This window comes from Ahaetulla prasina, chromosome 6, assembly GCF_028640845.1.
Source record: "Ahaetulla prasina isolate Xishuangbanna chromosome 6, ASM2864084v1, whole genome shotgun sequence".
Taxonomy (NCBI): Eukaryota; Metazoa; Chordata; class Lepidosauria; order Squamata; family Colubridae; genus Ahaetulla; species Ahaetulla prasina.
Genome location: NC_080544.1, coordinates 37,249,772 through 37,270,003, shown reverse-complemented (window position 1 = coordinate 37,270,003; position 20,232 = coordinate 37,249,772). Strand labels below are relative to the sequence as shown.

At 40.3% G+C, this 20,232-nt stretch overlaps 1 protein-coding gene across 3 annotated transcripts in view; it reads left to right on the top strand.

Annotated features, from left to right (window-relative positions):
• Positions 1-20,232, top strand: part of INPP5A (inositol polyphosphate-5-phosphatase A) — a 333,629-nt gene that overhangs the window by 199,837 nt on the left and 113,560 nt on the right. For all 3 annotated transcript variants that reach the window (XM_058187284.1, XM_058187282.1, XM_058187283.1), the window contains 2 exons: positions 3,004-3,056; positions 3,696-3,815. In XM_058187284.1, coding sequence (XP_058043267.1) covers positions 3,004-3,056; positions 3,696-3,815 — 173 coding nt within the window. The remainder of the gene's footprint in view (positions 1-3,003; positions 3,057-3,695; positions 3,816-20,232) is intronic.

Below are 20,232 nucleotides of genomic sequence, written 5' to 3'. Positions count from 1 at the left end.
ATCTGTGGTCCTCTCAGGCTCTACCTCCTGCCCTCACTACGCTGCTGCTTCATATTCAGCACTCCATATTCAAAGTGAGATGGCGCTCCATATACATATTTTTTTCTTGTTTTTCTCCTTTCAACTTAGGTGCATTTTATGGTCAGGTGCATCTTACAGTGCGAAAAATAGGATAATTTATCATATCAAAGACTCAGATAAATGTTTATTTGATTTATATCCCCACCCTTCAAAAGCTCCAAGCTCCCCACTTTCCTTCAGAAGCTCCCAAGTAGCATACATAACTATTTCTATCACAATTATCCTGTGGAAAAGGTTGGGCCTAAAATAATTCTGTAAATTTCTGTGGCTGAGGAAGGATTAGAATTTAGATCTTTCTGCTTATAGACACACTAATTCAAAATTAATTTGAATTCATTTTGCTTTGCTATTTTTGTACATTATTCATTATCATTTTAATAGAACTACCTTAAAAACTATATCAAATTTTGTCAGGCAGCCATCAGAATTCAAAGCAATATGGCATAAAATTGCATTTATAAGAATTGCATTGATGAGAAATGCCTCTCTAGAGCAAATTAAAATTTGTTCAGTTAGTATTGTTTCTGTTTTTCTGACTTATTGTGTGTTCTGTAACTATGTTCTGTAGAAACTGCCAAATTTAGATTATTTCTGTCTTCTACAGTGAACATGTAGTAGTGTGGGGTTCATTCTGTGGACACAAATTTACATGCTGTTGATTATTAGTTGCTTGCAATTTATTTTCAGTACTGCTGAAAATACTCTACATTAATATCATTTTGGATTAATGGTTTGTTGGGATTTGACCTTTTTTTAAAAAAAAAAAACCTGTCTGAGAAAGGGGCAAAGATAATTATTGTTTCTAGATATTTCATCATATTTAGCTTTTTAAAAGATACTAGCATTTTTACCTTGATTTAATCAGTTGGATGGCATGCAGAATTAATGTTAGGTATAATCCAATGCAAAATTGAAACTGTCAATCAACTACATCCTCATTTCCAGTTGTTGGCACTGGAGACAAGAACAGCAAAAATGTATTTCATTTTTAATATTTGTAAAAATATCAAATAAGGCTAAGGCTTCCTAGTTGAAAGGATTCAACATTGATGCTACGTTAACCAAATTTTATGTAGGTATGTCTCAGTTTATGACTAAATAATTTTGTGATCTGTTTTGCTTTTTTAAAAAAATAATAGAAGCCTCTGTTTATTCACTCACATTAACAGCAGCATTATGAGAGATCATTAGTCAAAGATGTTTGAAGAGCATAAAAAAATCTATGGTGTTAGTATTTGAAAAAAAGAAAAAGTTTGACTGTAATCTTCATTTAAGTGTTATATTTTATTAATTTGTCTTTCCTTTTTATGAAATGAATAATTGCTTGTTTGGGGCTCCCTTCTTCAAAATAATATATAGTACCAAAGTCTTTAGAAGTGATACTTTGCCTGTGTATACATATTTCATGGCTAGTGTCTATATTAATTTGCCATTTTTTGATAAATCATTTGTTTAGGGTTTGAAACAAAAACAAACCCCAATTGGCATAGGAAAATGTGTATAGACATTGATAGTTTTTTTCCCCATATGACACATAATAATAAATAAATAATAATTTAATTTTTATACCGCCCTTCTCCCGAAGGACTCATGGGACATCTCTGGACTAGGAGTGGTCAGAGTCCCTTCTGGGATGGAAAATTCTAAAATTGTCCCTACTTTCAATGAATAGAACTGGAAAGTACTATGTTGATACACAACATATAGCTAACCCAGGATCATCAGAGAACTTCTGTATTTGGTTCTTGGACTTCAGCTATGCTTGATAATTCATTAGAGAGCAGACCCATTCTTGGAGATGCATGTTAAAATGCTGATTGACAATAAGCAAGAAAAAACTTTGTCTTGAAAGCAAACATATCATATATTTTGTTGATTCATTTTTTAATGTACTTTTAATATAGTCAAGTGCAGGTCAGAGTAGCTAAAGATTATAAAATGACCATAATTAGTAACAGCAAAAGAAGATACTTCATCCTCAAAACGTTTGTCACAAATGCAGGCTGTCTTATATTGCTGCAAATGTACATTTACTGGCTTTTAATCATCAACAAAATATTAATTTCTGAAGCGGTATTCCGTCTGAAGAATAGAAGGCTATACACTGTGCTACCAGGCATCTTGATAGTCTAGGTCCGTGATGATGAACCTATGGCACATATGCCACAGGTGGCACGCAAACCATCTCTGCAGGCACGTGAGCCATCACCCTAGGTCAGGTCCACTGCACATACGTGCGTGCCTCCCAGTGGCCAGCTGATTTTTGTGGTCTCTGCGGAGATGCGCATGCATGGGACCTCCTGGGTCCAAAAACGGGCTCGTGGGGGGCATTGCATTATGGGTATGGGCCATAGAAATACTTGCAGTTCATCAGTAGCTATTTAACCCTTTATCTCTGTAAATAAACACTTTGGCTAGTTTTTTATTATTATGTCCCTAATGGAACATAACATTCCTTCCCATTTGGAGAAAAGGCTAAGTTTTGTATTCCTTTCTTTTCCAGGCTGTGATTCTGATACATGGGGATACTGGAAAGGGGAGGGGGAGGTGAGACAGGAAAAATTTGAAGACCACGTAATTAGATTGACTATGTATCATCATATTCTTGTCAACTTTTAGTGACCACATAGATAGACTTTCTCTATGATGATCTGTTCTACAGTTCTTCCAACAATGCAGTCATCATTCCTGTAAGTTAATCCATTCATCTTCCTGCTGGTTGTCTTCTCTTTCCCTCTTCCTGTCCCAGCATTAGAGTCTGCTCCAGAGACCGCTTATAATCCTGGTATTAGTGTATTATTAAGCCTCATGTTTTCTATAGTGTTCTCCATGAAAATATTTAACACAATTTTTGTAAAGATTCATTTCTTACTGTTTTCTATATTTTAATGTATTGCTACTGTGCTTTATATTACTTTTCAGTGCAAATGGTCCAGAAAAGGATTCATACGAACAAGATGGTGTATTACTGACTGGTACGTAATATGAAGGAGAATTGAACATCATGTTTTGCATGAATGCCTAGTTATTATGGAAGACATAAGTTATGAAACAGCTGGTACATATATCATCTAAATACTGAACCAATCTTTAGGCATTTTTCATTATTGAACAAGTTGTAAATGGCATAATATACATATTTGGTTTAGAGTTTATAATTTCCAGTTAATTCTCGTGTGTGTGTAGTGTGTATTTCTAAACAAATTTAATGTACTAATATGTCCTTTTGAAATTCCAAATGGATTGGTATTAGGTTTTCTGAAGGACTATTGTACTTGCACAAACTGATGAACTGTAAAACCAACTGCTAAGCTTTGCTTTCAAGTTCTCAAGTAAGAACTGCCTGATGAGCACAACAGGGCATTTTCTGTTTACTTTTTTGGAATTACCTTCAAACACCAAGGTCCTAGGTTCTGCTTTGGGAATTCTTATACACTTATTTGTTCTAATTTGTATTTGGCAATTTTTATTGTGCTATGAAGTTTTATTTTAGTTGCTGCTTTTACAATAATATAGTATATTGATACTTTAAAAGATTGTCATTGTGTATTTCACATTTTTTACATTCTTACTTATATTCTGAGACAATCTTTTTTCCCCTCCTTTTGTCACAGTGCCTTTGACTTGGTAAACATTCATCTTTTCCATGATGCTTCCAATTTAGTTGCTTGGGAAACAAGCCCATCTGTTTACTCAGGAATAAGGCATAAGGCCCTTGGTTATGTACTTGACAGGTAAGTAATAGACTTTATTGGCTCCTTGTATTGTTCTATGTTATATTTCCAATATGAAAAGTTATTGTAATTGTGGTGGTGGTTATTGAGACATTTTTTTAAAAAAAATACGTCCATATCCCTGAAGAGCTCAAAGCATAAATTAACAAAAAGCATTTTAAAAAGAAAAAAAGTTTCATGTTGAAAACTATGGTCAATGTAGTGATCAAGTCCTTTATAAAAATAAATTATTGGAATGTTCTGCTTTTTTTCTAACATTGTGAAAACTGTATTAGTCTATGTGGTAAAAATCAGGAATCTAATAACACTTTTTCTGATTAACTTGTTTTATTTAAAAGTGTAAACTTTAAAAAGGCATTAAAAAATAGTGCCATTTGTGAAACATGTTATTTGCAAATATGGTACTAGACTTATGAAATCTTGCCAGTATGTTTTGAAAGTAAGTGAGTGGTATGCCAGGTATAAAAGGCATATTCTAATTACTTACAAGCACAGCAGCTTTCTCCAAATTGTGTCCTCTAAATGAGCTGGAATTGTAATATTCATAAACCCCAGTTTATATTGATATCCTTTTATTTTTGGAGGACCTATCAGGGTTTGATGATTGTAGAATTCAGATACGTTTATAATCAGAAAGGTCCTCAACAAATCCTAGCCAAACTCAAAGAAGCTAAACAGAAATAAACATGGTTAGTGCAGGGGTGAAATCCAGTAGATTCTGACAGGTTCTGGAGAACCGGTAGCGGAAATTTTGAGTAGTTCAGAGAACCGGTAGCGGAAATTTTGAGTAGTTCAGAGAACCAGCAAATACACCTCTGGCTGGTTCCAGAATGGGGTGGGAATGGAGATTTTGCAATATCAGGAGTGGGGAGGGAATGGAGATTTTGCAGTATCCTTCCCCTGCCATGCCCAACCAGGCCATGCCCACCAAGCCATGCCCACAGAACCGGTAGTAAAAAAAATTGAATTTCACCACTAGGTTAGTATAATACTTGGATAGGATATCACCAGGAAATACCAAGGTTGGAAGATAAATTAAAAAGTCAAAGAAACATCCTGGAAGAAAAAATGGTGAATCAATTCCATGTTGATACAATGAATTATATTGAAAAGGAATTCAACTTGTGCATGGTTTTTTAAAAAATAATATAACATAATAACATTAAAATATAGTATGATTCTGTGCTTCACTTCTAAGGGACTCAATATTTTTGTTCCATAGTTTAATATATCACCAATATTCTGTCCTTGAACGTTCCCATTTTATATAGTAAAACTGAATTTGTTTTTTCTTTACTTTCTAAAGATATTAAGGATAGGCTAAATTCATTCATTGTACATAGTTTGGCAAAATTCAAGAACTTACAGAATAATATAGGATAAAAATATTGTATTCTAATCCTCACTTCCTGGGTAACATAATGCTAAATACAAATTCAGTATTTTATTTCCAGCCAACTTTTCATGCGTTCTCATGCCTATTGTTCTATATTCAGAATGAAGAACATTTGGGGAAAAGAAATGTGGATGTTAGAATATTAAATTGTCATTTGATTTGATTACTCCTCACCTGGCAAAGGATTCTGGTATAATGTATTGATTGGTATGCTTCAACTATCCAGTTATTCAAAATTCATGAATTTTCTCTTTCCTAAACTCCCCATCTTTAAAATGGAGCTTCATAAGGTTTTTGTTTTGTTTCTTGCTTTGTTTTAATTATTCTAAAAATATTTTGATGTCATCCTTATTATCTGTGGTGGCCACTAGTCCCTGTAGTATACCAATGTGTACCAAATGTACTGAGAAAAATATTTGGTGTCCCTTTGGAATTCAGGCATAACTAATCTGGGTAACATTATTGTGAGTCTACTTTTTTTGTGGATATTCTTTGGTGGATAAGATTAAGCTCTACCTGGGCCAGGGTTCTTTGTAGTGATCCTAGCAACTAGCAGATAGTAGGTGGTCTACTGAAAATAATTGACCCATTATCCCACTCTATCAAATAGCATGCAGTTATGTGCATAAACTTCAAGGGGAATGAATTAGTTTTTGATGTGGGATTTATTTCCACCTCTTTTGATTATGATAGTGTTCCAAGGGAACATTTGTATATTACCGTGATTTGCTGTTTGTTTTCTTTTAATGTTGTCAGGCTTTGGAATGCTTCCACAAGCATCTTGGTGAAAGTAAGGAAACTGCTCAGTTGCAATAGCACTAATTGTAGGTCAAATATGTCATGGCAGTATATCATTACGATGTGACACTGCCAAAACCAGGCTTGGCTCTCCTGCCTTTCAGAAAAGAAAATCTTCAGTTTTAGGTGGCACTATCACAGTGGGTTTGCATTCACATAGATTGCTCATTTTGAGAAAGCAGCCAGCCGCAGATCCGGACCTCCGTAGTGAAACGGTGGGCTTCTCATCACAAAAGGGACTTCTGTAAGAGCAGTGAATAATGGGAAACCTCTTTCATCAGGGCTGCTAACCTTTTGGCAGCCACCAGCAAACTCTATTCTGATCTGCTGATGGGGGAGGACAATACACTGAAACTCACTTTGAATGAATGCTGCCACCAACAGTGCCTCCATTCAGAGGGTTTTGGGAACCATCTTGGACTATTGTCTGCCATCACTCCTTCAGACAGTAGAAAAGGGGAAAGTAAGAGCATCTATAGGAAAGAAAGTAGTTCTTTTCTTGCCTTTTAATCTCCCTTTAAGGATTCATAGATCTACATTTCCAGCTGAGCTACAGGAGTTATGCAGTGTCAGATAAAGACAGAAGAAAGAAATTTCAAGCTGGGCCTTGAAATCCCCTTATCTGCATCCTCTAATGATGCAGATTTAGTGCTGTTAAAACCAGAGGCTGATAAGTATTTTCCTCTATAGCCTTTAAACTGCTAAAGAGCATTTAAGAGCAAAGAGCAGTTCAAGTTTCAAGAACAATGCTAAAAAGGAAAAGAGTTTAATGAGCTAAAGCCTCACTGAATGAAACTGAAACATCTTTTCAAAACATCTTTTGATTTAAGTTACTGTGGGAGTAAGTAAAACAGTTCCATCAGCTGGATGCATCTTGGCCAGTGTGAATCCCAATTAATTACGTTTGCTTATGGAAGATTGAACTGAGCATCATAGACTATTCTGTCTTAATTATTTGGAAGAAAAGTAAATTGAAGGGTTGGGGGTTTTTTGAAAATGTGTTTAAATTTTAAAAAATACTTATCAAAAAATAGTATATAGTGCTGGAGCATTGTAGTTAAGTAAAACAGTATTGAAAAGAATAAAAATTATCAGAAGAAAAATGAACCAAATCTATAGTGTGCTTTGATTTTCATTAATCAAATGTTCATTTCTTTAACGTTGTTTGAAATTGTTTTCTTAGCTGTTTATTAATGGCATGCAGATTTTTTATGAACTTTTGTCACATTTAGAGTTATTGTAGTAACTTATAACAAAAATTGCTTCGAAGCTGGTAGTTTCCTATGAAAATCATTTGTGTTACAAACCTCATATTTAATGTTCCTAATAAATATTTAATTGATAAATCTTGTCCATTTTGAAATAGAACAACTATTCTCTAATTAAAGTTGCATAGACACTGCTTACTAAGCAGATTATATTCATAGAGAGGAGCAAAACACAAGAAATGTTTAACATAAAGAACTGAATAAGCAGGTCTTCGATGAAAATTACAGTAATAGTGTGGAAGAGGAGTAATTACAGATAGCTGTGCTTAATATGCCAGTTCTAAAATCAAAATTTATCCCGATATTCTCCTTAACTCCAATCCCCTCAAACCTGACATAGGTCTTCTGTTGTCTCTTCAAAACATAGTTTGGCCGAGTTGAACAGAAACATTTTTTTTACATTACAACTGTGAAATCTTGGCATAAAGCCCCTTTTTGTGATCCTCATTATTTTCTCACAAATATAGTCCATTGTCACATAGCTGAAGTTAATTTGATCAACATTGGGACATTTAACTTTTATGTTCAGTCAAAGGAGCTGTTTCATGCTCATTTTGAGTATTCAAAAGAAATGATTGCCAGAAAAATAATGTTACTATTAACAATTCAAAGCAATTAGTTTTCCCAGGGTGAGGCAATGTGATGCACAGCCTGCACAGAGCAATGCTTTGTCATTTTATAGATGCTCATCAGTCAACTGTCACATCTTCTCAAAGACCCCTCTACTCTAAAGATTTCTTTTTGGACTTTTCCCAGAACTAGCAAGTAAATGAGCTGAAAAAAAGCCACTTTGTTTCTAGGCAGAGGCAAACTTTGTATGAATGATCCAGGTCACTGGAAAAATCTGAGCACTTGGCATATTTGTAAATACTAGTTTACTCTTGTTATTTAAACATATATTTTTCCAATAAATAGACCACTGTTGCTTTTGACAGGGTTAATGTAGTTAAAAAATAACTACATTTTAATTTTAAACCAACTGAATCTACAACTATTGTGAACATTACAGATTAACAGAGTTGGAAGGGACTTTGTAGGTCATCTAGTCCAACCCCCGCCCAAACAGGAGACTCTACACTATTTCGGACAGATGGCAGTCCAGTCTCTTCTTGAAAGCTTCCAGTGATGAAGCTCCTACAACTTCTGATGGCAACTTCTGTTTTATGGGTTGATTGATCTCACTGTCAGGAAATTTCTCCTTATGGATGGATGGATGGACGGACAGATAGCTATTGCTGGGCCAACTTTTTTCTTTATGGAAAAAAGAAGTGATCTTATACTAAACATACATAAATTGTATGTGAGTATGGTTACATTTACATCTATGCTGTGAGGGAAGATGGATTATGACTCCCAGATTCTCTCTAATTTCTGACATTCCTTGTGTGTAAAATTACTGTCTTCTGAAGCTTTTTCCAAACTACAATGTATACAAATTTGTATACATATAAATTGCAAATTTAGGTAATACTGACATGTCAAATGTTTACATATTTCATAAAATATAGAAAATATAACTAGAAAATATAAAAAAATAAAAAATAAAAAAAGTTATTTTTTGACTCCTAGCAATGTTTCCTTGCAGTTTTCAGAACTAGTCTGCCATTGCCTGCTCCCTAAGGCTGAGATGGAATGACCAGTCCAAGGTCATTTACTTCACTTCCCACCTAATTTTATTAAATTGTCTTTAAATTAGAAAACCATTTTTGCATAGTTTATAAAATGGACGATTATTTGGTTGTTGAAGTTTACTTTGAACTGGAGAGTCACCATTGATTTTACTACATTGCAGATTATTAGAATTATGTTTAATAAAGAACCATACAATCCAAATATTCCATATCTGGCCTGTACAGTTACTGAATGTAACTGCTTGTCTGTTCTTTTTTTTAAATCTAGTGCTTCTTACAAACCTATGAACTGAAGATTTTGATCTGAAGCCAAGGTGTTGCACTACAAGAATTCTATTAATGGGAAACAATTCACATTTATAACAGCTTTGCCCATTACAATAGTAGTAGTGCTTTATTGTAGCAGAATTGACAAGTACTTATATCATTGTACGTATCTAACATTGCATTAGTTTAAATGTCAATGTCAGATAAGATCATGGTTTTGTCAATAGAGGGGAAAACCATTCTAACTAAACAGAGCCATTTTTCCAGCTCTAAAAATTGATTTTTATAGCTCTTGTAATCCTTTCCCTAAATTAAATATATATTATTGATGTGGTCTTTCTTGCCATCTTAATATCTGCTGACATGATAATTGATTTTAAAAATATTGCTATTTGGTGTTGTTCATGGGACTCGATAATGAAATTAAAAGTGAACTCACATATTAGTTAAATGATCCTGGCAAATGCCCTAAGTAATAAGATGATTACCTAAGAGTCTTGACAACACCTTTTATCTTGTTGTTTGTTGCCTGACATTTTGAAATGTTTTTATATTATTAATAGGTTTGGCTATTATATCAAAAAGCAAAAAGGTTCAAAAATATGATAAAGTTAAGCTTTTTAATGTCAGCATTACAACATGCTGTTGAAAACACATTAAATCTTCTTTTGTTATTCTACGTTGACATTTAATTTTTTCCTAAATGTGTTAAGGCCCCCATTTCCTGGATATATTGACATCTACAGATTATAATATTCTTGTCTGTTGTATATATTTAATTTTCCTTGTATTATGCTTGTAATTTGGTTGATTTTATGATTTCCCACAACCCAGAATCACTTGTTTCAGATGGTGTTTGTATAAATTGGGGAAAAAAAATAAAGCAAATTTTTTAAAAAAAAACTGTCTTAAGATAAGTTTTGGAGTGCATAGTGTACTTAGCAACAAATGGAATTGTTCAAAAGGGACAAATCCATTTGTTGGTAAGTGAATAGTCTTAACATTTAGGAGCACCTGAAGACTCTTTATTTAATCCAGGGTTGTCTTGGTGTCTGGCTAATAATAATTAGCTACTATTGGTATACATGCAACGAGGTGCCCCCGCCTCGCAGGAATGGCCCCCTACATTACCGAGGGCCGGCCTCAATGACGGGTCTTGGGACCCATAGAGGTGGCATGCGTGTAGAAAGAACCTCTGGGGATTTTTAGATAGGGAATTTTTAAGGGGAGGGAGGGTAAGGGCGGGTGTTAAGGGTAGCCCACCGAGGGAGGAGCCAGTCACTGCGCGTGCTCACGGCGGGGTTTTAATAGGTCCGAAGGTTCTGGGGGAGGGTGATGTTCCTGACGATGAGGGTGGTTCCATCTGTTTGGTTAGTGGGAGGGGCAGATATGGCAGAAGTGAGGGACTGTATTGATCATTGGGGGCACGTGCTCGATGTTTAAAAGCGATCATGCGCCCCAGCCCCTCAGACTTTTCCCGTTCCCTGGGCGGCCAGGATCCTCAGAGCTTGGGCCTTCGGTTGATGCTTTGCAATGCACGGTCCGTGGTTAATAAAGCCCCCCTGCTTTGCGATCTTATGCAGGGGGGATCCGCGGACCTTATGGGCATTATGGAGACCTGGCTGGGCACAGAAGGGGGAATTCCCCTTGTTGAAATGTGCCCACTGGGTTTCCGAGCATTCCATCAACCGAGGGCCCAAGGTAGGGGTGGGGGGGTGGCGGTTGTGATTAAGGAAAGTCTAGAACTGAGGGAGACCACTGTACCTCAGATAGCCGGTTGTGAATCCCTCTTTGTGAAATGGGGTCATAGGGTGCAGATGGGCTTGTTGATCACGTACCTGGCTCCTTGCTATGTGACTATAGCCCTGCCCGAGCTGCTGGAGGTACTTGCTGGGGTGGTGGTTGAGACCCCCAGACTTATAGTCATGGGAACTTTAACTTGCCATCAACCGACTTGTCATCAACAGCGGCTCGGGAGTTCATGGCCTCCATGATGGCCCTGGACCTGTCACAAATAGTTGATGGCCCTACTCACATAGGGGGAGGCACACTGGATCTGATTTTTATCTCTGGACAGTGGTTAAATGATCTGGATTTAGGAGATTTAATTACCGAGTGGTCAGATCATTTTCTCCTTCGTCTAGACTTTCAGACCGCCACTCAACACCGCAGGGAGACGGGACCAACACGCTGGTTCCGTCCCAGGTGCCTGATGGACCCGGAGAGGTTCCTGATGGAGCTTGGGCCACTTCCTGAGGATCTGGCCCACGGCACGGCCGAGGAGCTAGTTGCGGCCTGGGAACGGGCTGCGACTGGCGCTTTAGACCATGTCGCGCCTTTGCGGCCTCTGACCCGGCGCAGATCTCAACCAGCTCCTTGGTTCTCCGAGGGGCTGAGGGAGATGAAACGCCGGAGAAGATGCCAGAGAGTGCCTGGAGATCCAGCCGTTCCAAGGCTGACCAGTCACTAGTTAGGTCCTATAGTAGGACTTACCTAGTGGCACTGAGGGAAGCGAAGCGTTCTTACGTTTCCTCCCTCATTGCGTTGGCAGATAACCGCCCGGCTGCCCTGTTTCGGGTGACCCGCTCCCTCTTTCATCAGGAGGTGCGGGATGAACCCTTGCAGGGCTGTGCCGAGGAGTTTAGTGGTTATCTGTACAATAAAATCGTTCAGCTTCGGGATGGATTGGATCAACATTAGGTAGATCCAGGTGAGAGGCTGGAAACACGTCTTGTTGGGACTATTTGGGATGGATTTGACCCTGTGACTCCCGAGGACGTGGACAGGTTTTTGGGGCGGTTGAATGCCACCACATGTTTATTGGACCCGTGCCCCTCCTGGTTGGTGCTGGCCACACAGGAAGTGACACGAGGCTGGCTCCAGGGGATTATCAATGCTTCTTTGATAGAGGGGGTTTTCCCCGCCACCTTGAAAGAGGCGGTGGTGAGGCCCCTCCTCAAGAAGCCCTCCCTGGACCCAGCTGTTTTAGGAAATTATCGTCCTGTCTCCAACCTTCGCTTTGTGGCGAAGGTTGTTGAGAGTGTGGTGGCACGTCAATTACCCCAATACCTGGATGAATCTGTCTATCTAGACCCGTTCCAGTCTGGCTTCCGACCCGGGTACAGTACGGAGACGGCTTTGGTCGCGTTGGTGGATGATCTCTGGAGGGCCAGGGACAGGGGTTGCTCCTCTGCCCTGGACCTATTAGACCTCTCAGCGGCTTTTGATACCATCGACCATGGTATCCTGCTGTACCGGTTAGGGAGTTTGGGAGTGGGAGGCACCGTTTATCGGTGGTTCTCCTCCTATCTCTCTGACCGGTCGCAGACGGTGTTGGCAGGAGGGCAGAGATCGACCGCGAGGCCCCTCACATGTGGGGTGCCGCAGGGGTCGATTCTCTCGCCTCTCCTGTTCAACATCTATATGAAGCCGCTGGGTGAGATCATCAATGGCTTTGGGGTGAGGTACCAACTGTACACTGATGATACGCAGCTGTACTTCTCCACCCCAGGCCATCCCATCGAAGCTATCGAAGTGCTGTCCCGGTGTCTGGAAGCTGTACGGGTCTGGATGGGGAGAAACAGGCTCAAACTCAATCCCTCCAAGATGGAGTGGCTGTGGATGCCGGCACCCCGGTACAGTCAGCTGCAGCCGCGGCTGACTGTTGGGGCCGAATCATTAGCTCCAGTGGAAAGGGTGCGCAACTTGGGTGTCCTCCTGGATGGACGGTTGTCTTTCGAAGATCATCTGACGACCGTCGCCAGGAGGGCTTTTTACCAGGTTCGCGTGGTTCGCCAGTTGCGCCCCTTCCTTGACCGGGATGCACGGTCACTAATGCTCTGGTTACCTCTCGCTTGGATTACTGCAATGCTCTCTACATGGGGCTCCCCTTGAGCACCCGGAGGCTCCAGTTGGTTCAGAATGCAGCTGCGCGGGTGATAGTGGGAGCCTCACGTTGCTCCCATGTAACACCACTCCTGCGCAGTCTGCACTGGCTACCTGTGGTCTTTCGGGTGCACTTCAAGGTGTTGGTGACTACCTTTAAAGCGCTCCATGGCTTAGGGCCCAAGGTAGGGGTGGGGGGGTGGCGGTTGTGATTAAGGAAAGCCTAGAGCCGAGGGAGTCCACTGTGTCTCAGATAGCTGGTTGTGAATCCCTCCTTGTGAAGTGGGGCCATAGGAATCAGATGGGTCTGTTGATCACGTACCTGGCTCCTTGCTGCGTGACTACAGCCCTACCTGAGCTGCTGGAGATGCTTGCCGAGGTGGCAGTTGAGATTCCCAGACTCCTGGTCATGGGAGATTTCAACTTGCCATCGGCCGGCTTGTCGTCAACGGCAGTTCAGGAGTTCCTGGCTTCCATGACGGCCATGGACCTGATTCAAGTAACTGATGGCCCTACACACACGGGGGGAGGCACACTAGACTTGATTTTTATCTCTGGACAGTGGATTAATGATCTGGAATTAGGAGATTTAGTGACAGAACCGGTGTCATGGTCAGATCATTTTCTCCTTCGCCTAGACTTTCGGACCGCCGCTCACCACCGCAGGGAGACGGAGCCAATGCGTTGGTTCCGTCCCAGGCGCCTGATGGACCCGGAGAGGGTCCAGAGGGAGCTTGGGGCGTTCCCTGAGGATCTTGCCCACGGCACGACTGAAGAACTAGTTGCGGCCTGGGAACGGGCCGCGGCTGGGGCTTTGGACCGTGTCGTGCCTTTGCGGCCTCTGACCCGGCGTAGATCTCACTTGGCTCCATGGTTCTCTGAGGAGCTGAGGGAGATGAAACGCCGGAGAAGACACCTAGAGAGCACCTGGAGGTCTAGCTGCCCGAGGCTGATCGGACACTAGTGAGGTCTTTTACTAAGACCTATCTAGTGGCAATGAGGGAGACGAAGCGTTCCTACGTTTCCTCCCTCATTGCATCGGCAGATAACCGCCCAGCCGCCCTGTTCCGGGTGACCCGTTCCCTCCTTCGCCAGGAGGGGCGGGATGACCCCCTGCAGGGACGGGCTGAGGAGTTTAACGGTTATCTATACGATAAAATCGTTCAGCTTCGGGATAGTTTAGACCAAAATTGCAATGGTCCAGATGGGATGGAGGAGGCACGTCTTGTTGAGGTAGTTTGGGATGAGTTTGAGTCTGTGGCTCTCGAGGACGTGGACAGGTTGCTGGGAAGGTTACATGCGACCACATGTTTACTGGACCCGTGTCCTTCCTGGCTGGTGCTGGCTACTCAGGAAGTGACACGAGGCTGGCTCCAGGGAATTATAAATGCTTCGTTGATGGAAGGGGTTTTCCCTGCCGCCTTGAAAGAGGCGGTGGTGAGACCCCTCCTCAAGAAGCCTTCCCTGGACCCAGCTATTTTGGGTAACTATCGTCCAGTCTCCAACCTTCGCTTTGTGGCGAAGGTTGTAGAGAGTGTGGTTGCGTGGCAGCTTCCCCAGTACCTGGATGAAGCTGTCTATCTAGACCCGTTCCAGTCCGGCTTCCGGTCCGGTCACAGCACGGAGACAGCTTTGGTCGCGTTGGTGGATGACCTCTGGAGGGCCAGGGACAGGGGGTGTTCCTCTGCCTTGGTCCTATTAGATCTCTCAGCGGCTTTCGATACCATCGATCATGGTATCCTGCTGCGCCGGTTGGAGGGATTGGGAGTGGGAGGCACCGTTTATCGGTGGTTCTCCTCCTATCTCTCCGACCGGTCGCAGACGGTGTTGACAGGGGGGCAGAGGTCGACCGCGAGGCGCCTCACTTGTGGGGTGCCTCAGGGGTCGATTCTATCGCCCCTCCTGTTCAACATCTATATGAAGCCGCTGGGCGAGGTCATCAGTGGTTTTGGGGTGAGTTATCATCTGTACGCTGACGATACGCAGCTGTACTTTTCCACCCCGGACCACCCCAACGAAGCTGTCGAAGTGCTGTCCCGGTGTTTGGAAGCCGTACGGGTCTGGATGGGGAGAAACAGACTCAAGCTCAATCCCTCCAAGACGGAGTGGCTGTGGATGCCGGCACCCCGGTTCAGTCAGCTGCAGCTGCAGCTGGCTGTGGGGCAGTTATTGGCCCCAACGGAGAGGGTGCGCAACTTGGGAGTCCTCTTGGATGGGCGGCTGTCGTTTGGCGATCATTTGGCGGGCGTCTCCAAGAGGGCCTTCCACCAAGTTCGCTGCGCCAGTTGCGCCCCTTCCTTGACCGGGATGCCTTATGCACGGTCACTCATGCCCTCGTAACTTCCCGCCTGGATTATTGCAATGCTCTCTACATGGGGCTGCCCTTGAAGTGCACCCGGAGGCTGCAGTTAGTCCAGAATGCAGCTGCGCGGGTAATAGTGGGAGCAACTCGTTGCTCCCATGTAACACCACTCCTGCGCAGTCTGCACTGGCTTCCTGTGGTCTTCCGGGTGCGCTTTAAGATTTTGGTCACCACCTTTAAAGCGCTCCATGGCTTAGGACCCGGGTACTTACGGGACCGCCTGCTGTTTCCGTCTGCCCCCCACCGACCCGTCCGCTCACACAGAGGGCCTTCCCAGGGTGCCGCCCGCCAAACAATGTCGGCTGGCGGCCCCCAGGAGTAGGGCCTTCTCTGTGGGAGCTCCCACGCTCTGGAATGAGCTTCCCCCTGGTTTACGTCAAGTACCTGATCTTCGGACCTTTCGCCGTGAGCTGAAAACGCACTTATTTATTCAAGCGGGACTGGCTTAAAATTTTATTGGGTTAAAATTTTATTGGGTTATTTATATTTTAATATTTTAATTCGTTTTAAATTTGGCCATTTTATAATATGCTTGTTTTAATTTCTTTTAATATTGATATTGTGATTTTTTACTTGGCTGTACACCGCCCTGAGTCCTTCGGGAGAAGGGCGGTATAGAAATTGAATAAAATAAATAAATAAATAAATACTTACGGGACCACCTGCTTTTATCGAATACCTCCCACCGACCTGTACGCTCTCACAGAGAGGGACTCCTTAGGGTGCTGTCCGCCAAGCAATGTTGGCTGGCGGCTCCCAGGGGGAGGGCCTTCTCTGTGGGGGCTCCCACCCTCTGGAACGAACTTCCCCCTGGACTTCGGCAACTGCCGGACCTTCGGACTTTCCGCCGCGAGCTGAAGACCTATTTGTTTTTTTGCGCAGGACTGGCATAGGATTTTAATTAGTTTTAATGTTTTAATATTTTATAATTTATGGGGTTTTATTCTAAATGTTTTAATTCGGCCATTTGTGTAATAAGTTTTTTAATTCATGGTTTTATTGCTGTCGTTTTTATTTTGGCTGTAAACCGCCCTGAGTCCCTTGGGAGAAGGGCGGTATAAAAAATTAAATAAATAAATAAATAAATAAATAAATAATAAACAAACAAACAAACAAACAAACAAACCATGACACAACAACAATTCCTTATTTTGCTGTTATTGATGTTCTTTTGTTTTGCTGGGTTTATTTCTGTTGTGTTTCCAGTTCTTCTATATCATTTTTAGATGTCGCTAAAGAAATGGTTGCGTCTGAAAAATGATACTGTTATATAAATTTGACCACATTAATGCTTTTATGTAGGTAGTTTTCACTTAGCAACTTAGTCTTTGTTTAGTGATGGTGCCAAAAAATATAGCTTTATGACTAATCCCCACATTTATGACCTTTGCAGCAGCCCTCAGTCACATGATTACCATTACAGACATTACACCTTGTCTTGACTTACGCTTAAAAATGGAAGTATAGTCATGGTCACAGGATTTCCCTCTTACTGATTGCTTCATTTAACAACAGAGCTGCCAGGCCCAATTATGGTCACTTAATGAACATTACATGTAATATCAGCAGCTTTCATTTCAGTCACTGATTTAGGAGCTAATGCTAATTCATTCTCCTCTTCAAATAGTAAAGTTATATGATTTATCTTAATTGGTGTTGATCCAGTATAATCTGACAGGTATTATATATTCTATTAATATATAAAATCTCTGAATTTAAGAATGTTCAAGAAGGAAGCTGCATTGTTAATGGCTAAGATTTTATATTAGTGTTTATGTGTCTATGGTTATGGAGGGTTTTTTTTCCTGTTTTTAGCAACCAATATCCAAAGTGGTGTTCGAGTTCACACAAGAGACCAACTCTAGTCCACTGGAGTCAAGTAAAATGAAATTCATTTTTTGTAATACAACTAAAAATCAGCATTAGTGCACTGAGATTTCAATGCTTTTTTCTGATTTGAGTGATAAGACTACATACCATTCTGATTTTACAGATTCTTTTAGCTTCAGAGCAGTCTGATATAAAAAATGAAAACTTCCTTTGCTTTTGGGCAAGCGAAGAAAAGCTTGGGCTAGAAGGAAGAATCGTCATAGTTGCTCCATCAAAGCAGTACAGCTTTGGAGTTCCCAAAACTTTAAAAAATGGTTGAACTTCTTAAGCAATTCCTATAACCATTGAAAAATCTAATCTAATCTAATATTCTATTACTTCTTTATTTATTCGCCAGCTGTCCTTTATAGCCAATATGCTTCAATGAGCAATTGTGTGTAAATGAAATAAAAGATGTGAAATCTTCTATAGAGTCACCTTTCTATGACCTTGTTTCAAAACTCTGGGCCCTTTGATGCTGTGGCCAGAGGAGATTCAACATTCTACGCCAGTGAAAATACCTCTATTGTTTGTTTAGTAAAATTACTTCTAAATAGCCTCATATAGATACATGATATGATATGGCAGTTCTTGCGTGCAACAACATTATTTTTAGGATATTCATGTTTATATAGTCTATTTCATGTTTAGATTAGCTTTTATTTTTATTTACTTATTTATATTTTGCATTTCTAAACTATCCCCCTTAAAGAGGGATTCTTTTAAGCAGACCAAGTCCTTCCATACAAAAATGAACACTTTATCAATAAGTGCAGTCAGTTTATACTGATACTTGGTTGCAACAGTATTTAGCCTTTTAAGATTATTTCTATTGTTTTCTTTTTAAAAAATGAAATATAAAAATGAGATATATTCTATATCGTCAAGCCATTCTGCAATGATGACAGACATCAAGTTTGTTTTATATCAAGTGCCTTAATAAATTTGGTAAACTGCTTTACTAAACTCTGCATACAAATTTAAAAAGCAAAAAGTGATCTTTAAAATGCTTAAAATATGTATTTTAAGTCTGTTTTGAAGAGATTTTTCAAAATCTGTCCAAGTCACTGCTGAACAGCACTCTGCCTTAACACTGTTCGAACTTCACATTTAATTTTGCTCCTATTAATTTTTCCTGTGCTCTTGGTGATTTCTTTCAGTTTTGTATCAAATAGTCTCCTTTCATTAGCATTCAAGGCACATACATGCTTGTGCTGACAAATACAGAAAAATAAATAAGATTATGGCTAATATTAATTTTTGAAAGCACCCAAAAAACTTTTTATATATAAAATTATTTTGTCATCTAAGTTGCTTCTTCCCTAGAAATATTAAAATGTTCTTCCTTATTTTCTTCATTCATCTTGTTGGACCATGGTTGAGATTTTGTTTTGTTGTTCACAAAAGAGAGAGAGGAAGGGAGAGAATGTGGGTGAAGCACCATCCTTTCAGTGGTGTCAAACCAGGATGAATCGGCCAAGGGAAGCATGTTTATAGACTGTGTAAAGAACTTTGTCTTTGTGTGGGAATGTTGGTGACACTGTTACTGTTTGCCTGAATGAACTGTGATGACGTGGCTAATAAGATATCCTGCTGAGCACCACAGCAGGCCTTTCTCAGACCTCCCACTTAATTCTATTCAGCTCCAGCTCAGTGTAGCTAATTTTTCCCATTCCTTCAATTCTTTTGGCCCCCTTACAAACAGAAAAGTCAACTTTTCACACCGAAGGCAAGATAAGTGCTTTAGGAAATAATCTTGTAAACAGAATGTTACCTTCTGACCTGCAGCTGATACCTTGACTTGGGACAAAAACCACTGGCCTATTGCATTAGACATGGCTATTAAAGGAATAATGCAGCTGATCCTTCTTACAAAGTGCCCTGAGAAATGGTTTAGCTAGATCATGTTCCTCTTGTCACATTGAATCATGTTCACCAACTCCCAACATGCACGCAAACCCAGGCTCACAAAATCACTGGTATGTAACATTTTTTTTCTTCTTCACTACTCATCTTCACTCATCTCTGGGCCATCTTATTAGAAATAAATGTGAGAATCAATAGTAAAATTCACTTATTTAGCTCTTTTCATATTTTCATTTTGAATATGTTTTAAATTTTCACTTTAAATAGGAAGAAATGCCTCAAAAGTGCCTTATAATTTTTGAAACTGAATAACAGAAAGCTATACTGAATTCATAGTTTAGGGTTGAGATATTAAATACATTGCCTAGGAAAGAGCATTCTTTGGATATAGTGTATTTATTTCAGAGTATGTAATTGACTATAACATTTTTGCCCAAATATATTACTGAGCATTTGTAAACATATATACATGATATTTTTCCTGGTAAATAAGCAAACCTTTTCATTTTTTAAAGAGGACTGTCGTCAAACCCAATATTTAATTTAGAGGAAATTTTCCTGTTAAAATCAACCTTGAACAACTGATAAATGTTGGAAACAATAGCCTATACAGGTAGTCCTTGGCTTACAACCATAATTGAGCATGAAATTATGGTTGTCAGTTGTTGCTGTCATAAATCAAGGCATCACAAGACCAGACTGATTTTTGGGCACTTTTTGCAGCAATCAGTAGGTGAACACAGGGTGGTTAAGCAAATCCATTTTACTCAATAGGTTGGGGGGGGGGATTTGCCAGAAACTAAAAGTAAATATTGGAAATAAGGGGTAAAAATCATGGTCAAATTCTGCCATTAAGTGAGACATTTGTTAAGTGAGTTCTGCCCCAGTTTATGATCTTTCTTGCCACAGCTGTTAAGTAAATCATCACAGTTGATAAGACAGTAATCCAGTTGTTAAGTGAATCTGATTTCCACATTGACTTTGCTTGCCAAAAAGTTGCAAAAGTTGATCACATGACCTTGGGACACAGCAATGGTCATAAGTATGAATCAGTTGCCAAGCATCTGAATTTTGA